Below are 23,635 nucleotides of genomic sequence, written 5' to 3'. Positions count from 1 at the left end.
CTCTCTCTCTCTCGCTCTCTCTTTCTCTGTGTGTGTGTGGGGGGGTGTTACATGTGAATGTGGGTACACACATGGCACAGTGTGCATCAAGAAGTCAACTTTCAGGAGTTGATTCTTAGTTTGCGCTTTGTTTGAGGCATTCTCTCTCATGGTTTCTGCCTCTACCCTGCATAGTCCAGGCTCCACCCTGCATACTCCAGGCTCACCAGCCAGGAAGTTTCTGGGTGATTCTTTTGTCTCTGCTCCTATCTCATTTTAGGAGTGCTGGGATTTCAGGTGCTACCGAACTTCTCCAGTTTATTAAACATGAATTCCAGGTCATGAGGCTTGCATGCCATTGCTCTTACCCACTGAGCGATCGCCTTGCTCCCTTTTTGTTTTAAACTACACCCCACAGTAGTTGAGATGCAGCTGGATATCTCTCTTGTATTCACATCTACTGCCACTTTAACTTGCTTGAACTTTAATTTGTTAAGTATTTATATTAAGGAAAATGGTCAGAACGTCTTCACATATAGACTGAATTTTCTAGCAGTTTTGTTAATGAAATGCTAGAAGACCTTTCTAAGTTGTAGGCTGAAAGTTCTCTAAGGGGTTGTATGGTGTCTTTGGCATATTTAAAACATCTGCTGGAAAAGTGGCTCCGGAACTCATGAATTCTGATAACAAAACTCTTAATTATGTTCACTGAAAGATACTTGGCTTCTGATCTAACCCAATTCCTCCCTGCTGTTAGTGGTTGGCTTGGCTTGGTTTGGTTTCATTTCCCTTTGGTCTAATAGGGATTTCAGCTAGGAACTCAAGGTGAATTTATCTATGATTCTTGTGAAATCTGTGTCTATCTGTATGTATATACACATGTGTGTCTATATTACTGTTAAAGTAAGATCCATCAATAGCTTTAAATAAGTTGTCTGTAATCTTAACCACCCCACTTTGTTACTTTAACTTTAATCATTCCCTTCCATTTTTATAGCACATATTTGGCATGATTGCACTCAGCATATACAGTAGTTCAGAATAATGTCCAAGTCTCCATTCATTCACAGTTTCTGAACACTTAGGAACCCAGAGTAATCCCATGTCCACTGTGGCCGGGAAGCTCTAAATGTCACTTGTCTGCTGACTTCCACCTACCTGCCATAATTCGGTGGCCTGCACTGCTGGTCTAATTGTCTTGATTTCTTGGCTTTCTACAATGCCATGGATGTTGAGTCATTTGATAGAGTCAATCTTCAGAACCCTGCAAGAGTACAAGTAAAGCCTGCCAGGGTTTAAAACAGTCGTTTCCAACTGGTCCTCCCTGGGGCTCAGAGGTTTGCCTTGGAAAGTCCCTCCCTATTGCATAGCAGGCAAGGTGGCCTAGTTCCTTTTCCCTACTGTCATTGCTCTCTGATCTTCTCAGTCATGTGCTTCAGACATTGTGGTACTACTTAAGGAGAGGATCTAGTGGCTAAATGATATTTTTAGAGAGATAGAAATTTAATGTCCATGATGTAAAAGCTTCCTTTACACATAGTATAATTTCTTCAAGACAAGGAAGCAAGCACTGGATTTCCATGCCTGATGGCTCTCTGTTATGATTGTAATAGTAATATGTAAAGACAATATAAATTTAGAAAAATGTACAAAATTCTGCTGCTTTTTCCAAAGAGAGAAGAAACTCCTTTCATATTCTCCAGGAGGTTAACTTTCCCCCCTAAACTCTAGGAGGGCACTAACAGAACTGAGGTCACAATGGAATGATTAGGAAGCTAAGATGGGGATGTGGGTCCCTCTAGCTTCCAGCTTCTGCTTTGTTGTCCCCAAATGTTCATCACAACAGCCAACAGCCTAGTCGAAGTACCCTAGCATCATTCTATTCCTGACTGGGAAAGACATGTTTTATTTCTAAACTAAACATGAAAAGGTAGAACATACAAAACAACAACAAAAATGCTCTTTTCATCCTAAATATCTCCCCCATCCCCCAGACAAGATTTCTGTGTATAGCCTTGGCTGTCCTAGAACTTGCTCTGTAGACCAGGCTGGCTTTGAATTCAGAGATCCACCTGTCTCTGCCTCCCAGAGTGCTGGGGTTAAAGGTATGAGCCACAACCACCCATGGCTTAAATATCGTATTTCTTAAGGAGGTTTTTAAGAAGGACCAATGATAAGAGAGGCAGAAAATGTGAACTTTAGGAAGATTTTTCCCTTGAGTCTGTGGGTTGCAGCTTAATCAAGAAAAGGTATGTTGACCATAATGTGACTTCCATGTCAGCCACACACCCACAAGATTTGGAGTTAAATGAGAAAAACCTAACATAAAACTCACAGGCCAAAGTGGAGAACCAGACAGACATGTACTTGAAGACAAGCTAGGAGATCATAAGAAAGGCATGATGTGCCACCAGAGGACAGAAGGGAACAAAACTTGCATCTAGGGTCTGGAAATGGAGGGTCACAGAAGGAATTGGATGACATATATTGCAACAGGTGACATTTTATGGGCTTTATAGAGAGACTAGTTTTTCTGTAAGCCCAGATAGGGTGAGGAGTTTTCCAACAGATGGAAATAGTGTGATTAAAGGCACAACAATTTGAATAGAAAGAACATGTTTGAAGAACAGCAAGAAGTCCAATTTAGATAGAGCACCAAAAGTCTGTTGAGAAAAGGGGAGGAGGGACTTGAATGGAAGGCTGGTTTGGTTAGCTGGTGCTAAATACACTTTCAAGGCCAAAGCTGGAGGCCATAATTGGAATTCACATCCAGACAGAAGAGCTAAAATCCCTTCAAGAAATGGGCGAACAGATGAGAACTTAAAAAGGACCTCAGTAGGTAAGTGTAGACACAGTTTCTGTCCTACCTGGTCCCACAGCCACTTTGCCCCAAATAAACACACAGATACTTTTATTAATTAGAAACTGTCTGACAGCTCAGGCTTCTTACTGGCTAGCTCTCTCTTAATTATTATCCTATTTCTATTAAACTATGTATTGCCAAGAAGCTGTGGCTTACCTGTGATCTGGCACGTTACTCCTTCAGCAGCATGGTGTCTCCCTGGCAACTTCTTTCTGTCTCCTCTCCCCAGAATTCTCCTCATCTGGCAGCCCCACCTGTACTTCCTGCCTGGCTACTGGCCAATGAGTATTTTATTCATCAACCAATAAGAAAAACATATATACAGAAGGACATCCCCCATCGTGTAAGGAACTCTGGGGAGATGCTACAGTAGAGATGAAAGGATACCCTACTAATCTGAGATTCCTGGGGGCAGAGTCTGAGCCCTACTGAGTGTTGTGACTGCACCTAGCCTTTTGATGAGTAGGGGTTTGAGTACTGCATGAGCATCAGGGGTAGATGATGACCATGGAAAGGAAGAACCAAGCAGGGCAAATTCAGGCAGTGAGGAAAATAAAGGGAGTCCAAATACCACCCAGTGGTCAAGGAAGAGAACAATTGGAATGGGAGATTTCAGGTGTCAACCCTCACTCTGGGGAAGAATATTTTCAGTTTGCTGCTTTCTACCCAGAGGCTAGGTGGTAAAGCATTGAGGAGCATGTATTAACAGCTTCAATGAATTCAGCACATCTTCTTTCAGTGTTGAATATTTTTTTTTGAAGTCAATGATGGGATGTAATTGAACTGGGTCAAATAGATATAATTAAGCTAGGTCAAAACATAATACAAAATTAGATACATCTGTCCTTGGGTTCCTCGGTGGCAAATATCTGATTTAAATTCCTGTTGACCTTTTCAGTGAGTTCTACAATTTATGCTCATATTTTCCCACAGACCTTTAACATCTTTTTTTTTTTTTTCCCGCATCTTCCATGCCTTTACTTTCTTTTCCTTTGTCCTTCTTTGCTTTGCCTCCTCCTCACTAGGCCTCACTTTCCTCTTTGAAAGCCAGGAGGCAGGGGTGTGGTAGGGAAGATTAATGAATGTTGTTTCAATGAGTGATGGTTGGAAGGAAGAATGTTGTGCAGGAAGTGTGGCTGAAACCCTACAGCAGATTGCTCTGTCAGAGCCTCCACAATGGTCCCTAAGGTGGCCTTCCAGCATCAGCCTTCCATACAAGAGGTTGAGATGATTTCAAGGCTGGAGTGATTAGGACCATCTGAAGAACTCTCTTTTATAAAGGTAGCAAAGCTTCACCCCCAAAATCTGACACAGAGTGTGGGAATATTTCAAACCTGAGCCCTTTTCTGTGCTTTCAAGTAGACCCAGTACCACACAGCCACGGTATCTCCTCATGTTTTGCTTCCTGCTCTCAATTTTTTCTTGTCATCATTGGGTTCATGGTACCATGCTGGCAAATTGACACCAATTCCCTTTCTGCCATCCTGGCTTCCAAGCCAGGACCTGCACATGTGAACATTTGTAAACATGTGAACATTATTACCATTACTTTCTTCTTACATTTGCGGAACATTCCTTTTCTTACTTCTCTTCTGCCAAACCTGAAAGAGCCTATTGTCCCCCATTGTCTGGGACAGTTACCTTACTTTTCAGATTAATGTTACACTTGATGCAGTCTCAGCTTTGACAACAAAAATAGCAAGGACTTGGCTTTTATATTACGTGACTTGTTCTCTTTGTTAGAAAGAAAGCAATATTCCTTGTAATTTTCAGTTGTTTTCACAGTCATGTGAAAATTTGTCACAGAGCTATAGATTTATACACAACAAAATTAAAATTAATTCTTTTGTGTCCTTGAATATATAGTTAGCACATTGAGATTTCCTTGATTCCCTCAAAATGAAAATTAACAGGGTTTTTGACAAATCAAGATTGAAAGTGATTTGCAAGTAGAGTTAATTACTCTTAATTTTTTGACGTTTTCTGTTCTACTATGGGTCCTATCATCTTATCAGAGTTTTAATTGTACAATATATTATTGTTAACTAGACAAATCATCATTGTTCCCTGCATCTAGAACTTACTCATTTTGCATAACAGAAGCTTCATCTCTGGTAATTAGCAGCTATGCTGCCCACCTCTAGTGCCCCTGACATTACTCTACACTTGGTATCTATTAATTGGCATTTTTATGTGCATTGCATATGTAAGAATTCAGTGTGCATCTTTCTGTAACTAGTTCATTTCAGCTATTGTAACATATTCAAGGTCCATCTGTGTGTTTTGTGTATTGTACAATATCTTTATTAAATCAAAACACCATTGTAATTGTATTTATGCTGCATTTTCATTCTCCGTTCCTTTTAAATCAGTGGTTCTCAACCTTCCTAATGCTGTGACCCTTTAATAGAGTTCCCCAACCATAAAATTATTTTCTTTACTACTTCATAACTGTAAATTTTCTGTTGTTATGAATCATAATGTAAATAACTGATATTTCCAATAGCGAGAAGCTCTTTAGACCCCTAAAGGAATTGTGACACACAGATTAAGAACCATGGGAGAAGCCTTGTAGTCATTATGATCTAGTTCTTCAAGCGATCTTGAAGGGGGTTCTGGGCACCAGCCACTCTGTTAGTCATGGTGTAAATGGCTGAAGATCTTGTAGTCTGATCGAGGAGGCAGATACAGAAGCTGCCATCTGCAGTGGAAGGTTGGTTTAGGCATTGATGAGATGCCACCAATTGAACAATGCCGTTTTCTTCTGCTAGTGTATTTACCTAATCACTAGTGTACACTTTCTTCGGATGAGGATTTATAGAAAATCATGTGCTTAGATTGTTGTCTCCTCCTGTGTCTATCGTGTTGAGCTTGGAGTGTAATTTTATTGGTTTTGGTGGATACTAATTGAGTGACCATATGCAAAGAATCCTCCCATTTTTAAGAAGGATGAAGCAGCTATGATGCTGAGTTCTTGCTGGGGGCAAAGAGACCTGGAAGATAATAAGTGGCACATTAAAATGATAGCATTTTAAGAACTCAATCTTGAAGGCATTTTTTTTTTTTATTTCATTGGGAAAATAAGATATGAGCAGAGCAGAAACAATAGTACAGGGATTAGGTACATTCTAAACTGAGGTTAAGTACTGTATTAGCCAGAAGAACAGATCCTAAGTTAGGATAAGGAAATATTCCTTAGTAGGTAGTGGCTAAAACAATGGAGGAGCTGGAGAGGCAGCTCTGCAGTGAGGGGCACTTACTACTCTTCAGAAGTCCTCCACACTCTTCTCACAGAAGACCCAGGAAGAGCCACACTGGGTGGCTCACAACCACTTGTTATCCCTCTCTAGAGGAAACCAATACCTCTGGCCTCCAAGGGTTCCTGCACACACACACACACACACACACACACACACACACACACACACACACACACACACCATAAGGGACACACACACATACATACACACATAAACACAGCATTAAAAATTAAAGCTAAAACTTCAAAAAATAGCACTCTTATGAGACAAATATATGTCTCATAAATTAATCCAGGGATAATTTGGATAATTGTTGTGTAGGGGGTGATAATTAAGAAGAAAATTCTAAAAAAGATTATCCCATCACTGTACTTACAAGAGGCTGCAGTTTCCTATTCTTGGGAACGAAGGTTTACATCAGTCTAGCCTGTCATCTGGGATGCCTTTGAGGACTCAGGTCCACTCCCTGCTTCAGCTGCTCTCCTCTTGCTTTTGAGATCTGTCAGCCTTGCATCTGCTAAAGAGGCTCAGAGGAGGCTAGAGAATCTAGAAGAGGGAAAGTATTTTTTTCATTACATGATCAAATGTCTTTTTCTAGAATGCTTACTTGACAAAGGAGAATAATAAAAAACAAAACAGGATAGACCTGCAAAGCAGTTTATGGTTCCAACACAAATGGTGACAAATATGCTCTCACAGGGCCTGGAGAAACAGCTCAGTAGGGAAAGTATTTGTCATGCGATTGTGAGGACTTGAGTTTGGATCTTCCAAAGTCAGGTAAAGTTAGCTCTTAACCTTCAAGACATGGGAATCCTTGGGAGCTCACAGGCTGGACAGCCTGCATACACAGCGGTAAACAAGAGACCCTTTCTCCAGCAAGGTGGGAAGTGAGGAGTGACTCCTGGCATTGTCCTCTGGCCTCTGTACATATGTGCCTATGCATATATGTGTTTGAGCACATGAATGAGCATGAGATGCGTGCGCACACACATGTACAAATACATATGCATAAATGCAGAGAGGTTTTTTTTTTACATTCCATAATATTCTAGCACTCCACTTTTCTAAGACCTTTGACCTTGTCTAAATTCCCCCTATATCCCTTCAAGTAGGAAACAGACAGGGCTATTATTAGCTTCCCTTTCTTCTGTAGAGATCTAATCTGGAGTTTGGGGAGGGGTTTAGCTGCTGTGCCCTGAGGGAGGTATTCAATGAGTGTTAAGGTGCCATAGGATTTGCTTTCAAAACTCTGCCCTTAGAGTACCACCACTTCCACTTAGGGATCCCAGTGAAGCGGATGAAATAGACAACCCTTCACCCGCCCAACCCTGTTCAGTCCCTGGGGTGATTGTTCCGTGGAAAGATCTTTGGGCTCAGATGTGTGATGACTAATGTCCTGTCCAAACAAATGTTTCAGCCCAGTCCCACTTACATTGTCCATTGGACCTTTACAAATTCAAGCTGCTTCTGTAAACAGTATCTGGCTATGGGTCATTATCATCTTACATCCCCCAAATATACATCAGGCAATTATTTATGTCTTTTAGTTTATTCAGAACACAGGAGGGGTTGGGAAAGCATAGAAGTGGATGGGAAGATGGACTGTGAATTTAATTTATAGCTTGAGCCAATCCTTTATACAGCTCCTTGATCTAGTGTTTACCCAGCAGTCATTGGGGCACCAAGATAGCTATACATTCTGATGATGAAATGCCAAGGCTGCCTTTAAGACCAAAGACATCTAGTAAATTGTGTCTTCTCCTCAGATTATTTTAGGTTAATTTGCTTCTTTGTCAGATTCTCCTTACAAGCCTAAGTAGACTGTGGGGGAAAGATGTGTGTGTCCCTGCTGCCTTTGAAGACAGGATGAGGCCTTGGCTGATTTACAGAGATAAAGGCTTTTTTGATTTGACAGTCTCTCTCCAGTTGGAGGCTTGCTGTTGTTCCCTGTGGTAGCTTTACTGAAAATCTTTCTAACAAAGACAACTACTTTCTTCCCCATTAGCACAGAGGAATGCCAAGCATTCTGGTTTGGAAAAAAAAAAAAATCAAAAGTCTTCCAGAGCAATACATTCCACCTACCCTCCAGTGACACCAAAATGTTGGCAGTTAACATGTACCATCACTAGCAATTACAGCCAAGGGAGGAGACGTCACTGTATTCCCCGCTGCAAACAAAATTGATATCCTTCATCTTAACTGATAAAAGGCTGCTTTATCTGCTAAAAACTGTAGACATGTGGATTGTAGTGAGTTCTTGACAACAGAAGTGGATGTGTAAGGTTACAATCCACATGATGCATTTTCATGATTTCCATAGCAGCCGGTCCAAAACAAGTCTTAAATCATCTCCTGGATAATGGCTAGGATACAGGTGTTCCAGGCCTGCTCAGAGTATTGGTTTCTAAAATTGCCTGTGTAAATCATAAGGACTACAACAGCACCATCATCAGACAGGATGAGCACTCACTTTATGTAGCTGATTCTTCTCACTTCACTCAAATAATAGACAATGATTAGAAGTTCAGAATGTGAGTCATAGAAGAAACATTCCAAAGACTCCATTGCCTACAATTGAAAATGAGGACCCATTGCTCTCATGAGTGATAGTGTGTATGTGTGTATGAGTATATGTGTTTATATGTGTGAATGTGTATATATGCATGTGTATATGTGTTTGTGTATATGTGATTGTGTATGTGTATATGTGTGTGTATGAGTACAGAAATGTGAGTGTGTGAGTGTGTGTGTGTGCGTGTGTGCATGAATGGTGTGTCATTTCATAAAAAGTCAAGCTTTGTGTTAAAAATAGAAAAGCAAAGAGCATAGTTCAGAGTTGCTATTCACTTAGTAAGTGCTCTCAAGGTTGATGGGAGATTAAACAAGTAACCTTTTCCACCATTAATTCTTCAGGGTCCCTTTCAAGATGTCATCTCTTGACATCTAAAAACAAAAAACTTTTTAAATCTGGTAAGCAGTTGAGTCTGAATGTAAAGAGTATCCCAATTTTCGTACAGGGTTGTACTGGAAAGCAAGCCAAGGGCAGTTACAGGACTGGAAGGGTAGACCTTGGGCAGCTTTGCATCCTCATGGACAGAACAAATGTCCCAGGAGCTTGCCAGCCACACATCTACCTGAGAAATAGAAGACTTAAGCACACATGTTGATGAAGAGGAAAGTCAGTTTGGTCACAGGTGAATATGGATGTCTTAGTGGCAGACACATAACAGTGTGGAGAGGAAACAAAACAGAATGGGGGGTATGGGAACTTTGCTTATCACACCTCCTCCTAACACCCACATCTCCCATCCTGGGTGATTCCCCACTGAATTCAGTTTCCCACATTGCTATTGAGTTCTCCATTAAATGTGGTGTCATAAGAGTACTGGATATAAGTGTGTAATCCCTGTATCCAAAGAGCTCAGAACTTGAATACAAGCATCCCTATAAGAGACTGGGGATGTATCACAATTGGCAGAGCACCTGCCTAGCATTCCTGAAGCCTGGATACCATCCCCAGTGTGGCCAGGTATGTGGCACACACCTGAATTCCTAGCCCTTTGGAAGCAGAAGTAGTATGATCAGAAATTCAAGACAGTCAACAGAATATATAATGAGTTCAAGGCTAGCCTAAAACACTTGAGACCCTGTCTCAAAAAAATTCTAAAACATGTGAAAAGTATATATAAGTCATTCCTTCAATATAAGTCATTGCTAGACACATTTTAAGTAACCAGGCATTTAAAATATGTAATCAAACAAAACAAATAAGGTCAGAGCCCTGTTTCTAATGGATTAAATTCTTATTAATTAGTTTTTTGTTTTGTTTTTACTGTGGATGAAAGTGGGATGAATCTTTGGATTCCATATGGATTTGGGACAATGTTAAATGTCACTTGGAATTACACAGTCCTTTTCTAACTTTCATAATGAGACAGACACTAGGAAAGACACATCCAACATGCAGCATGGTCCATCCACATCCCAGGATGACTGTAAGTGTGACACATCACATTTGTAGGTGACAACAACTTGTCACATTGTCAAAAGTTTGAAGATTATAGTCTCTCAGTTGTCACTCTGTACTGGGAAAGCCAGCATCACCAGTGATTTGAGTCCCTTGTAACTATTCCACCTTCCAGCCCAGACTGCATGGTGGTCTGTTTGCTAGCATGAGGGGCCTGACTGTTGGCCGAGAGAGAAAATTGACTTCAATTCCATGACAGCAAAGGTGAGAGAAATCAAGTGTCCTATGAGACTAACAAATTATGGCAGAAAATGGCCAACACATTTCTAAGCCAACACATTGGAAGAGGAAGTGATGGATTAGGTTTCTGAACTCCACCCCTTAAACATGACTAACCTGCAAACATTCCTGATGGGCAGGACATCTGCCAAAGGAAACAGTTTCCCAGAGAAGGAGGCTGGGGCCTGAAGGTCCTGTTTTATACATCTTCTAGCTGCTAGAACAGCTCTATCAAATTGAAAGCACTTACCATGTATCCCAAATCCACCTCCTGTGACACAGAAAAAATACCACCCCCCAAGCCACTCATGCTTGGTCAAGAGAATGTCCATAACAGTAAGTGTCACTTTACCTGCCATAGAGACAGGGGCTGGTTGTCCCTAACTGCAGGACTACCTTGAGGCTACCCTATAGGATGTTTATTTTGAAGCACTTAAGAAATTCCTCTATTTTCTACAAATGATGTGAAAGCTTTGTCCTCTTGTACTTTGTGGCCAACAACAGGATGTCATTTGGATTTTGTCTGTGCTCTGATATCCCATTTAGTTTTAATTCTATTTTATATGATGTTGCTCCTTAGTGACTTGTTGGGATGGGACCACGTGACAGGGGAGATTAGACACATCGCACCTCCCAAAGTGACTCCCTTTCACAAACAGTTGTATATCTCTGAACCCTCAGATTGGACACACTCTCTATTTTGCTTGTCTCTTCCCTAAATAATTCATTTGGAATTTTTCTAACTTACAAACAGTACGTTCCTAGATTTGAGAGGGTTTTTTCTTAATGTGGTTTTTATTGTTGTTGTTTTAAATTCATGTGTATGGGTATTTTAACTACAGGTATGTCTGTGTACCATGTATGAATCTCATGCCTCAGGAAAGCAGAGGAGGGCATTAGATCCCTTGGTACTGGAGTTACAGATGATAATTAGCCACTGTGTGGGTGCTGAGATGTGAACCCAAGTCCTCTGGAAAAGCAGCCATTGCTCTTAACCACTGAGGCATCTCTCCAGTTCCTGAGTACCCCATTTTTATTTGCTTTGCAATTCTGAAACTCCCAGTCCCTCCCTTGGATTGTCACTGAAGTGCTGTCTGCAATGACTGGCTTCCTAGCTCAGGGATATGCAGGCTTCTTTTTATGACATACATATTGCTTTGAGAAAAAAAAAAGGGATGACATATTGTGAGACACCTCAGACCTGATAATATTTAGCCAGTGTCTATGGGAAGCAAAGGATTCAGGGCTAGAGGAGGAATCGGCTATCTTTCCCCTTCATTTCCCCAGGTCAGCCTCTGATCCCTCTCCAAACATCTTTTTCCTGCTGGTCCAGCTATCCTCCATCTAGCCACCTTGCCCTTGGTCACACTGTTCTCTTTTTGTGGATATACCTCATTCTGTGTCCCACCTCCAATACCATTCCAATACATTCTCTACACCTGACTTCTCCAACACCTTCCAAACCATATTAATTTCCTAACCCTGACCTGCATGAACCTTTGACTGGCGTATCCCCTGTATGACATTGTATTATTTCTAGAAAGCGTTTATTTCCCTGTGTCTGGAAACTCCATGAAGGTCTATAAGTTTCTGTCTTAATTTTAGGTATTTCCTCTCTTTAATTTGTCAGTGTCACATGTACATAGTGGATATGATCATATTCACCTCTATTACCCTTTCCTTTTTTAAAAGATTTATTTATTATGTAATAGAGCGTGCTGCCTGCATGTCAGAAGAGGACACCAGATCCCATTACAGATCACCATGTGTTTGCTGGGAATTGAACTCAGGACCTCTGGAAGAGCAGTCAGTGCTCTTAACCTCTGACTCATCTCTCCAGCCCATCCGTTACCCTTTTTTATTCTTCTCCCACTCCCATCCCTTTCTTCCCAAGTAGCACCTCCTACATTATGAATTTTTTCTTTTGTTAATTTCCTTGGGAACTACCAATTTCTTTGTATTTAGCAGGACCAGGTTTATAAACTAGTCCAAAATTCCCTGTGGGCATCACTTGGGAGTTTGACAGGAGCTTCTCTGGCCTTCTCTGGCCATTGTCTCTCCCTCACTGCCCAGTCTGCTAATGCACTCAGCTAGCTCTTGCTTTACCTGTCTTATGAATCCATCTATAACACCCCAGAGTCTCATTGCTGATGAAAACATGTCACATTTTTGGAGCATCTGCCTTTGTATTGTGGAAAGATTAGATAAAATTGGACTTGGGTCAGGGGAGTGTCAGACTTCATGTGACTCTGTCCTTGTTGCTCTGTTAGTTAAGTCACTGATAGCATCCTTCATCTCAGGATTTACATATTTGGAAACAAAGTTACATGACACTGACACGTTGTCTGTCCCTCTCTCTCTGAGCAGTGGCATCATTTTACAGGAAGAAACCAGCCTGATTGATTCATAGCAATTGTGAGGGTAGCGAAAGCCCATGGTTTTCAACTATCAGTCTTCATGAAATGCTTCTGGGGGTAAAAACCTGCAAGGATTCCAGTGATGCCAGAGAGTAAGAACTTCCTGGAGAGCTTTGCAACACTTTGTGGCTATCAGAATGCTGCCTTCATATATGTGAACTTAACACATCACACACTTCTGTGGCTAACACCGTGAAGACCGAGGATAACCAGAACAGACATTTTTACAATAAACTCCCTGTGTGTCTTTGCCGAGAAAATTTTCTGCACATGTCCTACCCCTGCTGACCACTATCTTCTTCCAGACGAGCCCCTCCCACTCTCATGGACTTTCTTCTCTAGGAGTGTTTCCATGCCCTGATGAATTCCCAGAAGACTCTACCCGTTTCTTGGGTCTTAGACAGGGGTGTTTATGTGTTTTGGGGGATGTTTCAGTGCTTTCTATATGTAAATCACGGTTCTGGAATAAAGCGCTGCTACCATGCCCTCATGGGTTAATTACCTGTCTATTTTTTTATTACATTCATGTATCAGGCAGAGGGTGTGCCATGACACATGCAGAGGTCAGAGGACAACTTTCAGGACTCTTCTTCCACTAGGCGGGTCCTGTGCATCAAACTCCGGTGCTTAGTCTTGGCAGCAAGTGCCTTCACCTGCTTCACCAGTCTCAAACTAAGTGTACTTTAAAGTAAATTAGTGATACAAATATATATGATACTATGGACATATATGAAATAGTGTAAATATATAAAATAAAAGATATATGTATACTCAAATCTATAGTTCTTCAGTGACGGAAATAGCTTGTAGTCTATTTTAAAAAATATCTATACAGTGTTTTGGCTTTACAAGATCAAGAGAGTTATGGAGCTGCATGGAGGGGAGGACTCATAACTGTATCAGGGCTCTCCACACTGGAAAATGGCCAGTGTGGTACGTTTTATGTTGTATATTTTGACCACAATGAAAGTGATACCTTTAAGGAAGAAGAAATACAATTAAAGAGTCTTTAAAAAGAAGTTGGCTTCCCCCCCCCCCCCCGCAGAAAACAGTGTTTACCCATCCTGTTATCCAATGTGATATTACCCAGTGCACATAAGGTATACAAAAATGCTTTTTTATATAAATAAATTAACAAATAAACACTTAGGCCAATTTGATCATACTAGGTTTAACATGTACAAAATGCTGCTGGGTGCTTCGAACAAAGTCACAGGCAGAAGCTGTGTTCATCTTCCTTACCTAACAGCTTGTAAAGTTACAGAGTAACTTCCAAAGCTGGAGGAAGACATGGAGTTGCTCAGCTGGTGGGAATGACTGTTTATGGACTTGGAGAGCTGTTGGGACGCACCAGCCTCAGTTTCTCTTGGTTTCTGTGCCACTTAGATGCCCAGCCGACGGAAGGAGAACGAGAGATATGGAACCAGATCAGTGCAGTCCTCCAAGATTCTGAGAGCATCCTCACAGACCTGCAGGCTTACAAAGGTGCAGGACCAGAGATCCGAGATGTAAGTCAGTGACAATACTGAATTGACTAAACCCTTCAAGGAGAAGGAAAAACTTTACATACAAACATAGAAGTTGAATCTCTGAGTCAGGAGATCTACGGTAACACGTACAATTATACTTTTGTGATTACCATGGTAGGTTCCAGAAGTGTCACACATGACAACCAGAAAACACCTACTCTAAGGGGAGTGTAGATCTATTTTGTTTATGTCTTCTGAGGTTAAAAAAAAGTAAGACAAATCAATAGCCAAAACTTAGTAATACTGAGTGGGAGAAAGTCTTCTTCAAGAAGGAGCATTTCATTGGTTAAGAGTGACAGTATATGGACTGAGAAGGTGTGTTTATGTGTTTAGGAACACACACACACACACACACACACACACACACACACACACACACACACATGAAAATTACTCTGCATCTGCCACTGTCCTCATGAGAACTTACCACTGTCAGGAGGCTACTGAGGAAAAGTTTATTAAGATGTGACATTTCTACATCAAGGTCACCTCACCTTAAGTATAAAACTTATTACAAACTGTGTATCACAGAAAAGACACAACAGCTACAGCCTCCATTCTTCATAATGAGCAGTTTTTAGATGAATCAGGTGCTAATGGACAGCCAAGTCTTCCAATTCCCATGTTTTGTTTTTAACTCAAGAACACAGCAGCAGGTGAGATGAGGCAAGGTCTACCTGGGACCCATTAGCTTTATACTCAAGTGTTGAAACTGCCTTCAGAAATGAGTCCTTTGGGGAATCATTCATTCAGATAATCATCATCAACCAAGGTGGTTCTAATTCTCCAATCACACTAGGGATTGCATCTTTTTAAAAACTAAATTCATTCAGGCTACTTTGGTGTGAGATAACTGGTTTTCTTAAACTGGAAACTCATTGTCACCCCCTTTTTCTTCTACAGGCAATTCAAAATCCCAATGACATTCAACTTCAAGAAAAGGCTTGGAATGCAGTCTGCCCCCTGGTCGTGAGGCTGAAGCGGTTTTATGAATTTTCCATCAGGCTTGGTGAGTGAATACTAAAGTTATCCTGTCCCACACAGCACTTCTATTGTTATTATTACTGTTGTTGTTGTTATTTTGCCCTTTGAGAGGGTAGAGGAAACAGCTTTACATGTTGGAAAATGACCCCCACTTGCATTGTGAGGCCATTCACAAGCAACTTCATCACTCTTGTGTGTTTTGATCCACCACATGCCTTTTTCTCTAAAAGCATTGATTGACACCTGCAGGGTCTCTACTGGTTTACGGTGTCTTGACACTTTGTCACTGTGTTCGTCTTTTCAGAGCCTTCTGATGTCATTTCTTTGAGATTTTTTTGTTGTTGTTGTTATGTATGTGTGCCTATGTGAGTTTAGGGGCACTGTGGCATAGAAGAATTTCAGGAGCCAGAAGAGAGTGTCAGATTCCTTGAAACTGGAGCTACAGATGGTCATGAGCTGCCATGACGGTTCTGGGAACCAAACTCTGATCCTGTATAAGAGTAGCAAGTGTTCTTAACTGCTGAGTCATCACTGAAGTCCAGGTTGTGGTCCTTCCTTCCCTCCTTCCTTCCCTCCTTCCCTCCTTCCTTCCCTCCTTCCTTCCTTCCATTGGTCAGTTGGTCTACCTTCCTTTTGTGGACTGTGTTCTTATGGTATTCTCTCCTCCTCTGGCACCCGTAATCTTTCCAGTCCCTCTTCCATGGGGTTCCCTGAGCTTTGCCTAATGTCTGGCTATTGGCCTCTGATCAGCTCCCCTCGGTCGCTGGATGAAGCCTCTCTGATGACAATCAGGCTAGGCTCCGATCTATTGATCTCAGTTCTCTCTGCATTTGCTCCCATCAGTTGCTGGATGAAGACTCTCTGACACAATTGGGCTAGGCTCTGAACTATTGATCTCCGTTATTAATAAAAACAAACAAAAAAGTTGGAGGATAGAGTTTATCTGAAGCTGCAATCTCCTCACTGCCCCCCCACAAAGCATGATTAGCTGAATACAAAATGTAAGAAAATAAAGCTAGTGTTCTTACTTTATCTTTAAAAGCAAAAATAAAGCTGCACAGGAACAGCATGTGTCTGCAGAAACTGGAGTGGAGGCAAATGAAGCCGACAAACTGGCTGCATGCCACCAGCACCGTGGTGTAATCACTGCCAGTGCTTGAGTGTTCATTGTTAGTAAAGTATCTTTAGAATGGAAAAGGTAGTCAGCAGCTTCTGCTTTAATTTGCCACTAAAACAAGTGCCATATTTTAAGAGAAAACCCGAAATTGAACCCATGACTGTATTATTGAGAAGAACTTGAGGGTGGCACAAACTGATTCCACAAGCAAGCCTCCACAAGCCTCACATTCTCAGGCAGAAGAGAAATTGAATTGTTTTCTCAGTGTACATCTGGATGTAGTGAGCTGAAATTCCAAGGACCAGAGTTCTACCTCAGCAGAGAGAGAAAAAATTTGCTCACAAGAGTGAGCTGTCCTGCCTTTTCAGTAACTAGACTTTACCATTGTAGTGCCAACACCAACAGTAGCCAACAGGAAGTGATGAACATATCTAACTTTTAAATAAAACTTTATCTATAAAAACAAGTATTGGGACAGATTTGGCTCATGGGTCACAGTTTATCAACTCCTACCACAGAGGATTGCATAAATAACTTTGCTGTTAAAAGATATATGGAAGTAAAAAGAGTGGGGGAATGATTAGAAATAGGCAAATGGGAGCCATGATGAGGTTATTGTAAGAACAATAACTAAGGCAAATGTGGTAGATTTGTGGAGAAATATCATGGGGATGTAGAAACAGAGGAGCATGCTGGAAGAAGCTAGAATTTTCAGTGTTAAATGGGTGACTTAACCCATGTGTTCAGGGCTCTTGGATATGTGTGCAGGGACCAGAGACTGACACTGATGTCTGTTTCTGTTGTTCGCTGACTTGCTAAACTGCCCAGCCCCAGAGAGCCCTGACTACTCCATCTCTGTCCCCAGGGCCACCTTCAAAGCTAGGAATTTATGTGGGTGCTATAGGTATAAATTAAGTCCTCGTGTTTGCACAGCGGACATTTTATTGACTGGAGAATTCTCATCTCCCACTCATCTCACCTTGAATCATTAGTGGCTCTTAAGCACACAAGCTCCACCCAATTATTTGTAGTTTTCTACAAGACTCAGAAAGTGAGACTACTAAGCGAACTGGGCTTAGTAAGCACTAAAAAGGGAATAGCCACACTGGCTGCCTCTGAGAATGTCAACTTGAACCAAACACTGGTCCCCCTGAATATATCTCTGTCTTCCCTTGACTTTCAGAAAAAGCTCTTCAGAGTTTACTGGAATCTCTGACGTGTCCTCCCTACACACCAACCCAACACCTGGAGCGGGAGCAGGCCCTGGCAAAGGAATTTGCAGAAATCTTACATTTTACCCTTCGATTCGATGAGCTGAAGGTCAGGCCACACATTTTGTGGAAGCTGAGCTAGGTAGCACAACTCTATGGCTCTTCTGCTCAGGCTGTAGGGTCCGGGTGGGAGAGTAAGATGGAGTACCTGCCTCACGGAGGCTCGTAACATGGTGAATATTTGCATTCCATGTGATCAGAGTAATCATAGAGGATGATGTACCTGTGGAATTTCAAAATCTGTCAAGTGAGTGCAGGAAAAAAGCCCATACAGATGTCTTTTCCTCACTGGGTGAATGTGCTTTCCTGGAAATATAGCCCACAGTAAGAGCAGGCCATATTTCAGGACACTGAAGATATAGGCTCTTATTTTTAATGGTTGCTATGGGTCTTGAATGCCAAAGAGAAGTCCTGCCATATTTGCAAACACTCTTGCCTGGGCTCCTGATGTTGACCCTTCACCTGTTTCTGGAAGGTGACCCTCGTCCTTCTCTCCTGAATTTCAGATGAGGAACCCAGCCATTCAGAATGACTTTAGCTACTACAGAAGAACAATAAGTCGCAACCGCATCAACAATATGCATGTGAGTCCCTGGCTGGGGCCATGGCTGCCTTGACTTCTGCATCAGGCAGGGCCCAGAGAGAAGGCACAGTCCTTGTCTGGGACTTGGTTGTGGAGACAATGGCTTCCTCTTTATAACTGTTTCTTCTCTTGTTTTCATCAGCTAGACATTGAGAATGAAGTGAATAACGAGATGGCCAATCGAATGTCCCTCTTCTACGCAGAAGCGACACCAATGCTGAAGACCCTTAGCAATGCCACGATGCACTTTGTCTCAGAAGTAAGTGCAGTTAGTTGAGTGGGCACAGAACACCCCTTTCTTCACTGAGCAGCTAGGAAGGCTAATGTGTGTCTGTATCTCTCCACCTAGAATAAAACCCTGCCGATAGAGAACACCACAGACTGCCTCAGTACGATGACAAGTGTGTGCAAAGTTATGCTGGAGACACCGTAAGTGACACCAGAGGTTTGGGCGTGGCTAAGCTTCTGTCCCACTAGGACCTGTTCATATGTGTTGATAGTGATAGGATAGCGACATGTCCTCTTTTTGATGCCATATTCACATTTCTACGCAGAGAATTTGCTTCAGTCATAGGAACTCAGGGTGGTCTGTTATATCCATTTCACAACTGATAGCTGAGGCCCTCCCTGATGGGTTGATTGATGAATTTTACAGCTTATCAGATGATATAAGAAAATGGTTCTTAACCTTCCTAATGCTGCCACCCTTTAATACAGTTGCCCCCCCACCATAAAATTTTATTTTCATTGCTACTTCATCGTTTCAATTTTGCTACAGTTGTGAACTGTGATGTAACTATCTGATATGCAGGATATCTGATATGTGATCCCTATGAAAGGATTTTTGTGACCTCTAGAGGGGTCGAGGCCCACAGGTTGAGGATCACTGGTATAAGCCATGCAAAGAAATGGAGAAATGGGCTAGATGTGTGGGTATTTTTATCAATATACTGTAGAGATTTGAGAGATTTAGAACCAAGAGTAGCAATGCTAAGACTACTATACAAGTAACCCCCCCCAACACACACCTCTATTCCCCTTCTGTTTCATTGTGCCTAAACTAGTTACTGAATATAAATGTGAAGAATGGTTGGGATAACTAAGGGTGAAGGACACAATTACAGAGGAAGGTTGGGGATGCACTTAGTCTGTACTGTTCACTGTGACCATGAATGAAGTACCTTGCTTCTTTGGACCTTCCTTGTATTCTGTTTCTAGTAAAGTTTCCACAGTGCCAACTGCTCTGTAGGGTGTTTGGGAGCCCAAAAGAGTCACATGCACCTTATAGCAAATGACTGTCTTCAAATATAAATTTTTTTTATCCTTTTATATGTTTGCATGTATGTACGTGTGTGGTGTTCAAGTGTGTGTATGTGTGTGTGTGTGTGTGTATTCATATTCACATGCATGTGAGGGTATACCTATATTTGCAGATGCATATACGTGTGTGTGTGCATATACATGCTTCTGTGAGTGTGTGTGTGTGTGTGTGTGTGTGTGTGTGTGTGTGTGTGTGTGCACACGCGTGCGTGCACATGTAAACCAGAGGATGACTTTGGGTATCTTCCTTGATTGCTGTCTGACATGTGTATTGAGGTAGGGTCTGTCACTTGAATCCATATTTTGCTAATAAAACTAGGCTGGGTAGTCAGCTTGCTTCAGGCATGCCCTGTAGCTACCTCCCTAGAGCTGGGATTGCAGGTGGGCAGGTGTTAGGGTGGTCACTATTGCAGCAATGAAACACCATGACCAGAAGTTAGTTGGGGAGGAAAGGCTTTATTTGTCTCATACTTCCTCATTATAGTTTATCACTGAAGGAAGTCAGGACAGGAACTCAAGCAGGGCAGGAATCTGGAGGCAGACACTGATGCAGAGGCCATGGAGGAATGCTGCTTACTGGCTTGCTACTCATGTCTTGCTCAGCCTGCTTTTTTTTTTTATTTAATTTTATATAACAAAGTCCAATTAAATGAAAACAAACATTTATACACAATATTTGGGAATTTGGGCGTCGTTCTTTCCAAACTACTTCCTGCTGGTAAGGGGCTCAGCCTGCTTTCTTACAGAACCCAGAACCACCAGCCCAGGAGGCATCACCCACAATGGGCTGGCCTCTTCCTCATCACTCACTAATTAAGAAAATGCCCTCCAGGCTTTCCCTCAGCCAGATCTCATGGAGGCATTTTCTCAATTGAGGCTTTCTCTTCTCCAGTGAGTCTAGCTTCTGTCAAGTTGACATAAAACTGGCCAGCTCAGCCACCTGGCATATATATGGGCACTAGGGATCCAAACTCAGTTCCTCTCCCTTGTGCAGCAAGTGCTTTACCCAGCAAGCCATCTCTCTTGCCCACAAAAAAGGGTATTAATTTTAATTCCTTCCTTCATATCAAAGTTAAGATTTATTTCAAGACAGAAATAGTATTTGTCTGCATTGTGGGGCCAACTCGTAATGAAATTGATGCTAAAAATGTCTCTAGCGTTGGCCCAAATTATTGCAATCATCAGAGCCCCTATCAAGGTAAGTGAGCAAAATTTAACCTCCACAAATAACTCCCAGGTACATAATTTCTTTGCAATATCTGCCACTCCAAGTTCATCCACAGCAGGTATCTTAACAAAGGAGCCAACTCCAGCTGGAGAAAAGAGAGCCACTGTGTCGAAATGAGCCTGATTCTTTTTCTCTGTAATGAAGCCATTATTCTCTATAATCTCGGACAGCCAGAGGGGCCAGCTATAAAATATTCAAGATTGATGGGCAGGAGTTGATGTACACGGTGAGCTAGCTGCTGAGGGGAAGCAGAAAAGGGAATTTACCGCCCTCTCATTTACTGTAGTTTTGCACTGAATTGCTAGTTGGATAGACTCAAGGAAAATGATCATCTTGGGTCTTTTCAAGAGTGTATTAACCTGGTTGTTGCAGGTCCCTCCTCTACTCCCCACCCCTCCCCATCAGAGAACTCATCCACTGCCAGTTGCAGATCCCAGAATGCACATGTTTGGAGAAGGAAGTTATGTCATAGCTGTGTCTTCTCTTTCAGGGAGTACAGGAGCAGGTTCACAAGTGAGGAGACGCTCATGTTCTGCATGAGGGTGATGGTGGGTGTCATCATCCTCTATGATCACGTGCACCCTGTGGGAGCCTTCTGCAAGACATCCAAGATTGATGTAAGCATTCTCACACAGTGCACTGTCCCATGAATGCCATTGGCTAGACATTGTACCTCTTCTTCTGGCCTCCATCCCTCTCCGAGATTTATATCCTAGAGATGCATAGCAAATTTCTTCCGAACAAGCAGTCCACTCTTTCTCACGTGGTTAGGAGGAGACATCCAGCTTCCCACACATAGCTGGAGTGCTGGGATGCTAGTCCATCAAGGATTGTTTTAGATGGATAGAGGGAAGAGTCAGAGAAAAATCACCAAGACTTGGGGAAGATGAAACTTTTAGAGACCAGGGGGCAATCTTGGTGTCAGGAAAGATATGTGGGGATGAACTGGTGTTCTCAAGTGATTTCCATAAATAATCACACCTTAACCCCTGTCCCCAGCCAAGACTTCACCCATCTTGTTATGGATACATGAAGCATGGCCAGTCCCCAACCAAAGGTTCTCCTTCCCCCATGAACCCTACTTTAGATATGGTCCCATCCTCTCATCCAGTATCTGCACTAGAAGAAGCTCAGAGTTGTCATCCCTCAGACCCTCGGAATTGTTTCTGTCCCTCTTCCTCATCGGTTATCAGGGATCAAGCGTCCATCACCCCCTGTGTTGCAGCTCACTGCCACACCTACCCCTCACATCCTAAGATTTTTCACTCATTCTCCTCTTTCTGTTTTTGCCTCCTTCTGGTCCTTTTCTATACTCACTATATTTATACGATGCTTAACACCTGCCAAGGGAATTTTCTACAAGGAAAAGCCTCCGAGCTCTGACTGTGTTGTTAATCCCGCTCTGGCCCTGGATGTGTTTCTGACAGTTTCGTGTTATTCACACCCACGGTTTTAATCATCCTGAAATAGAACTGGAAACTCCTCAAGAGTACCCACCTCCTTCTGCATCTATGCTCTCACTGCCCCTCGGGAAGTCATCACACAAACACTTCTCACACCTTCATCTTGAGCTCTGTCCCTATCCTCCCACTAGACCCCATCTCTAATGGGAAAAGGACAACATTCTCTGCATCTGTGGGCCTGATGCCATCACAAACCTGGAGTGGCACATAACTGGCATACTTGTAGCCTCTCTCCAAACCTGTATCTTTGATAGACATGTATATTTGACCATTGACATTCTTTCTTGTGTGACCTCCAAATGCTTCTCAGTCTTGGGTCTTGGCTACCTTCAGCAATTGTCAGGGTCTGTCAAGCTGTTACTGTAAAACTTTGGCATATTTGAAGTTTGACAAGAAATGTTGAGAGGTTACCACTCTGCAAGTAGCCATTGGTATAATGAAACTCGTCAAATGCACATATACTGCATGAATGTCTAAGATTAAAAGAAGTGGTTGGCTTTTTATAGAAAGATTTTGCTTTTCCAAAGGATAAGTAGAACACTCAAGGATATGCATAAAATAACATGATCTATGTAAATTTTAATTTTCATGACAGAATTAGATTACTTTAATTCCAAGGCCTCAGAAAACTTAGGAAACTATGTAAGTTCATGCAAATACAAAGCAGCATGGATAAAACCTAGGCATTTGACCTTTGTTAGGTTTACATTCTTTACAATTGCCCTTTACCAGTCTTCTCAAATATGGTTAAGACCAGACATGCACTACTAGGAGTCACTGGCCTAATGAGGGACAAAAACTCTTGACTTGAAGAGGGGCTAGTTGATCCAGAGTTACCTAATAAATACAAAGTTGTATTGGGGTCACAAATACATACGTGGTAGTGACTGTCTGAGGTATGGATAATGAGATGAAAAGAGCCTTCCTGGAGCCACGGTGATATCTCAGTCTGCATAGTGTTTACTTTGAAAGCACTAGGAATAAATTCATCTCAAGAATCCATTTTTTTAAAAAAGAATGGCATATGTGGTTGATATGTTCACATCTCCAGCCTTGGGGGAGTGGAGATGAGCATATCTCCAGGGCATTCTTTTCAGCTAGCCTAGCCTATTTAGCAAGCTTCAGGATGAAGAGGCCCTGCCTCAAAAATTAGGTGGATACCTGAGGAAAGGCAACTGAACTTGTCCTGGGTCCTCTACATGTATGCAAACACACACACACACACACACACACACACACACACACACACACACACACACACATTTCTTGGGGCCAGTGAACTTAAGGCTTCACAAAATATTAAGGGTGTGCCAGTCAACAGCTAAAAGAGAAGAAACATTCTTACTACAGCAGACAAACCATTAAATTACAGAGT

The 23,635-nt window shown here is 42.0% G+C and overlaps 1 protein-coding gene across 1 annotated transcript in view; it reads left to right on the top strand.

The window, feature by feature from the left end:
* Cyria (CYFIP related Rac1 interactor A) overlaps positions 1-23,635 on the top strand; it is a 63,709-nt gene that overhangs the window by 33,806 nt on the left and 6,268 nt on the right. The window contains exons 3-9 of the mRNA XM_051181647.1: positions 14,152-14,273; positions 15,198-15,303; positions 17,579-17,715; positions 18,173-18,250; positions 18,392-18,508; positions 18,599-18,678; positions 21,288-21,414. Of these exons, the coding sequence (XP_051037604.1) occupies positions 14,152-14,273; positions 15,198-15,303; positions 17,579-17,715; positions 18,173-18,250; positions 18,392-18,508; positions 18,599-18,678; positions 21,288-21,414 (767 nt within the window). The remainder of the gene's footprint in view (positions 1-14,151; positions 14,274-15,197; positions 15,304-17,578; positions 17,716-18,172; positions 18,251-18,391; positions 18,509-18,598; positions 18,679-21,287; positions 21,415-23,635) is intronic.

The sequence above is a fragment of the Phodopus roborovskii genome, unplaced genomic scaffold (genome assembly GCF_943737965.1).
Source record: "Phodopus roborovskii unplaced genomic scaffold, PHOROB, whole genome shotgun sequence".
Classification (NCBI taxonomy): domain Eukaryota; kingdom Metazoa; phylum Chordata; class Mammalia; order Rodentia; family Cricetidae; genus Phodopus; species Phodopus roborovskii.
This window is presented reverse-complemented; position numbering and strand designations above follow the sequence as displayed.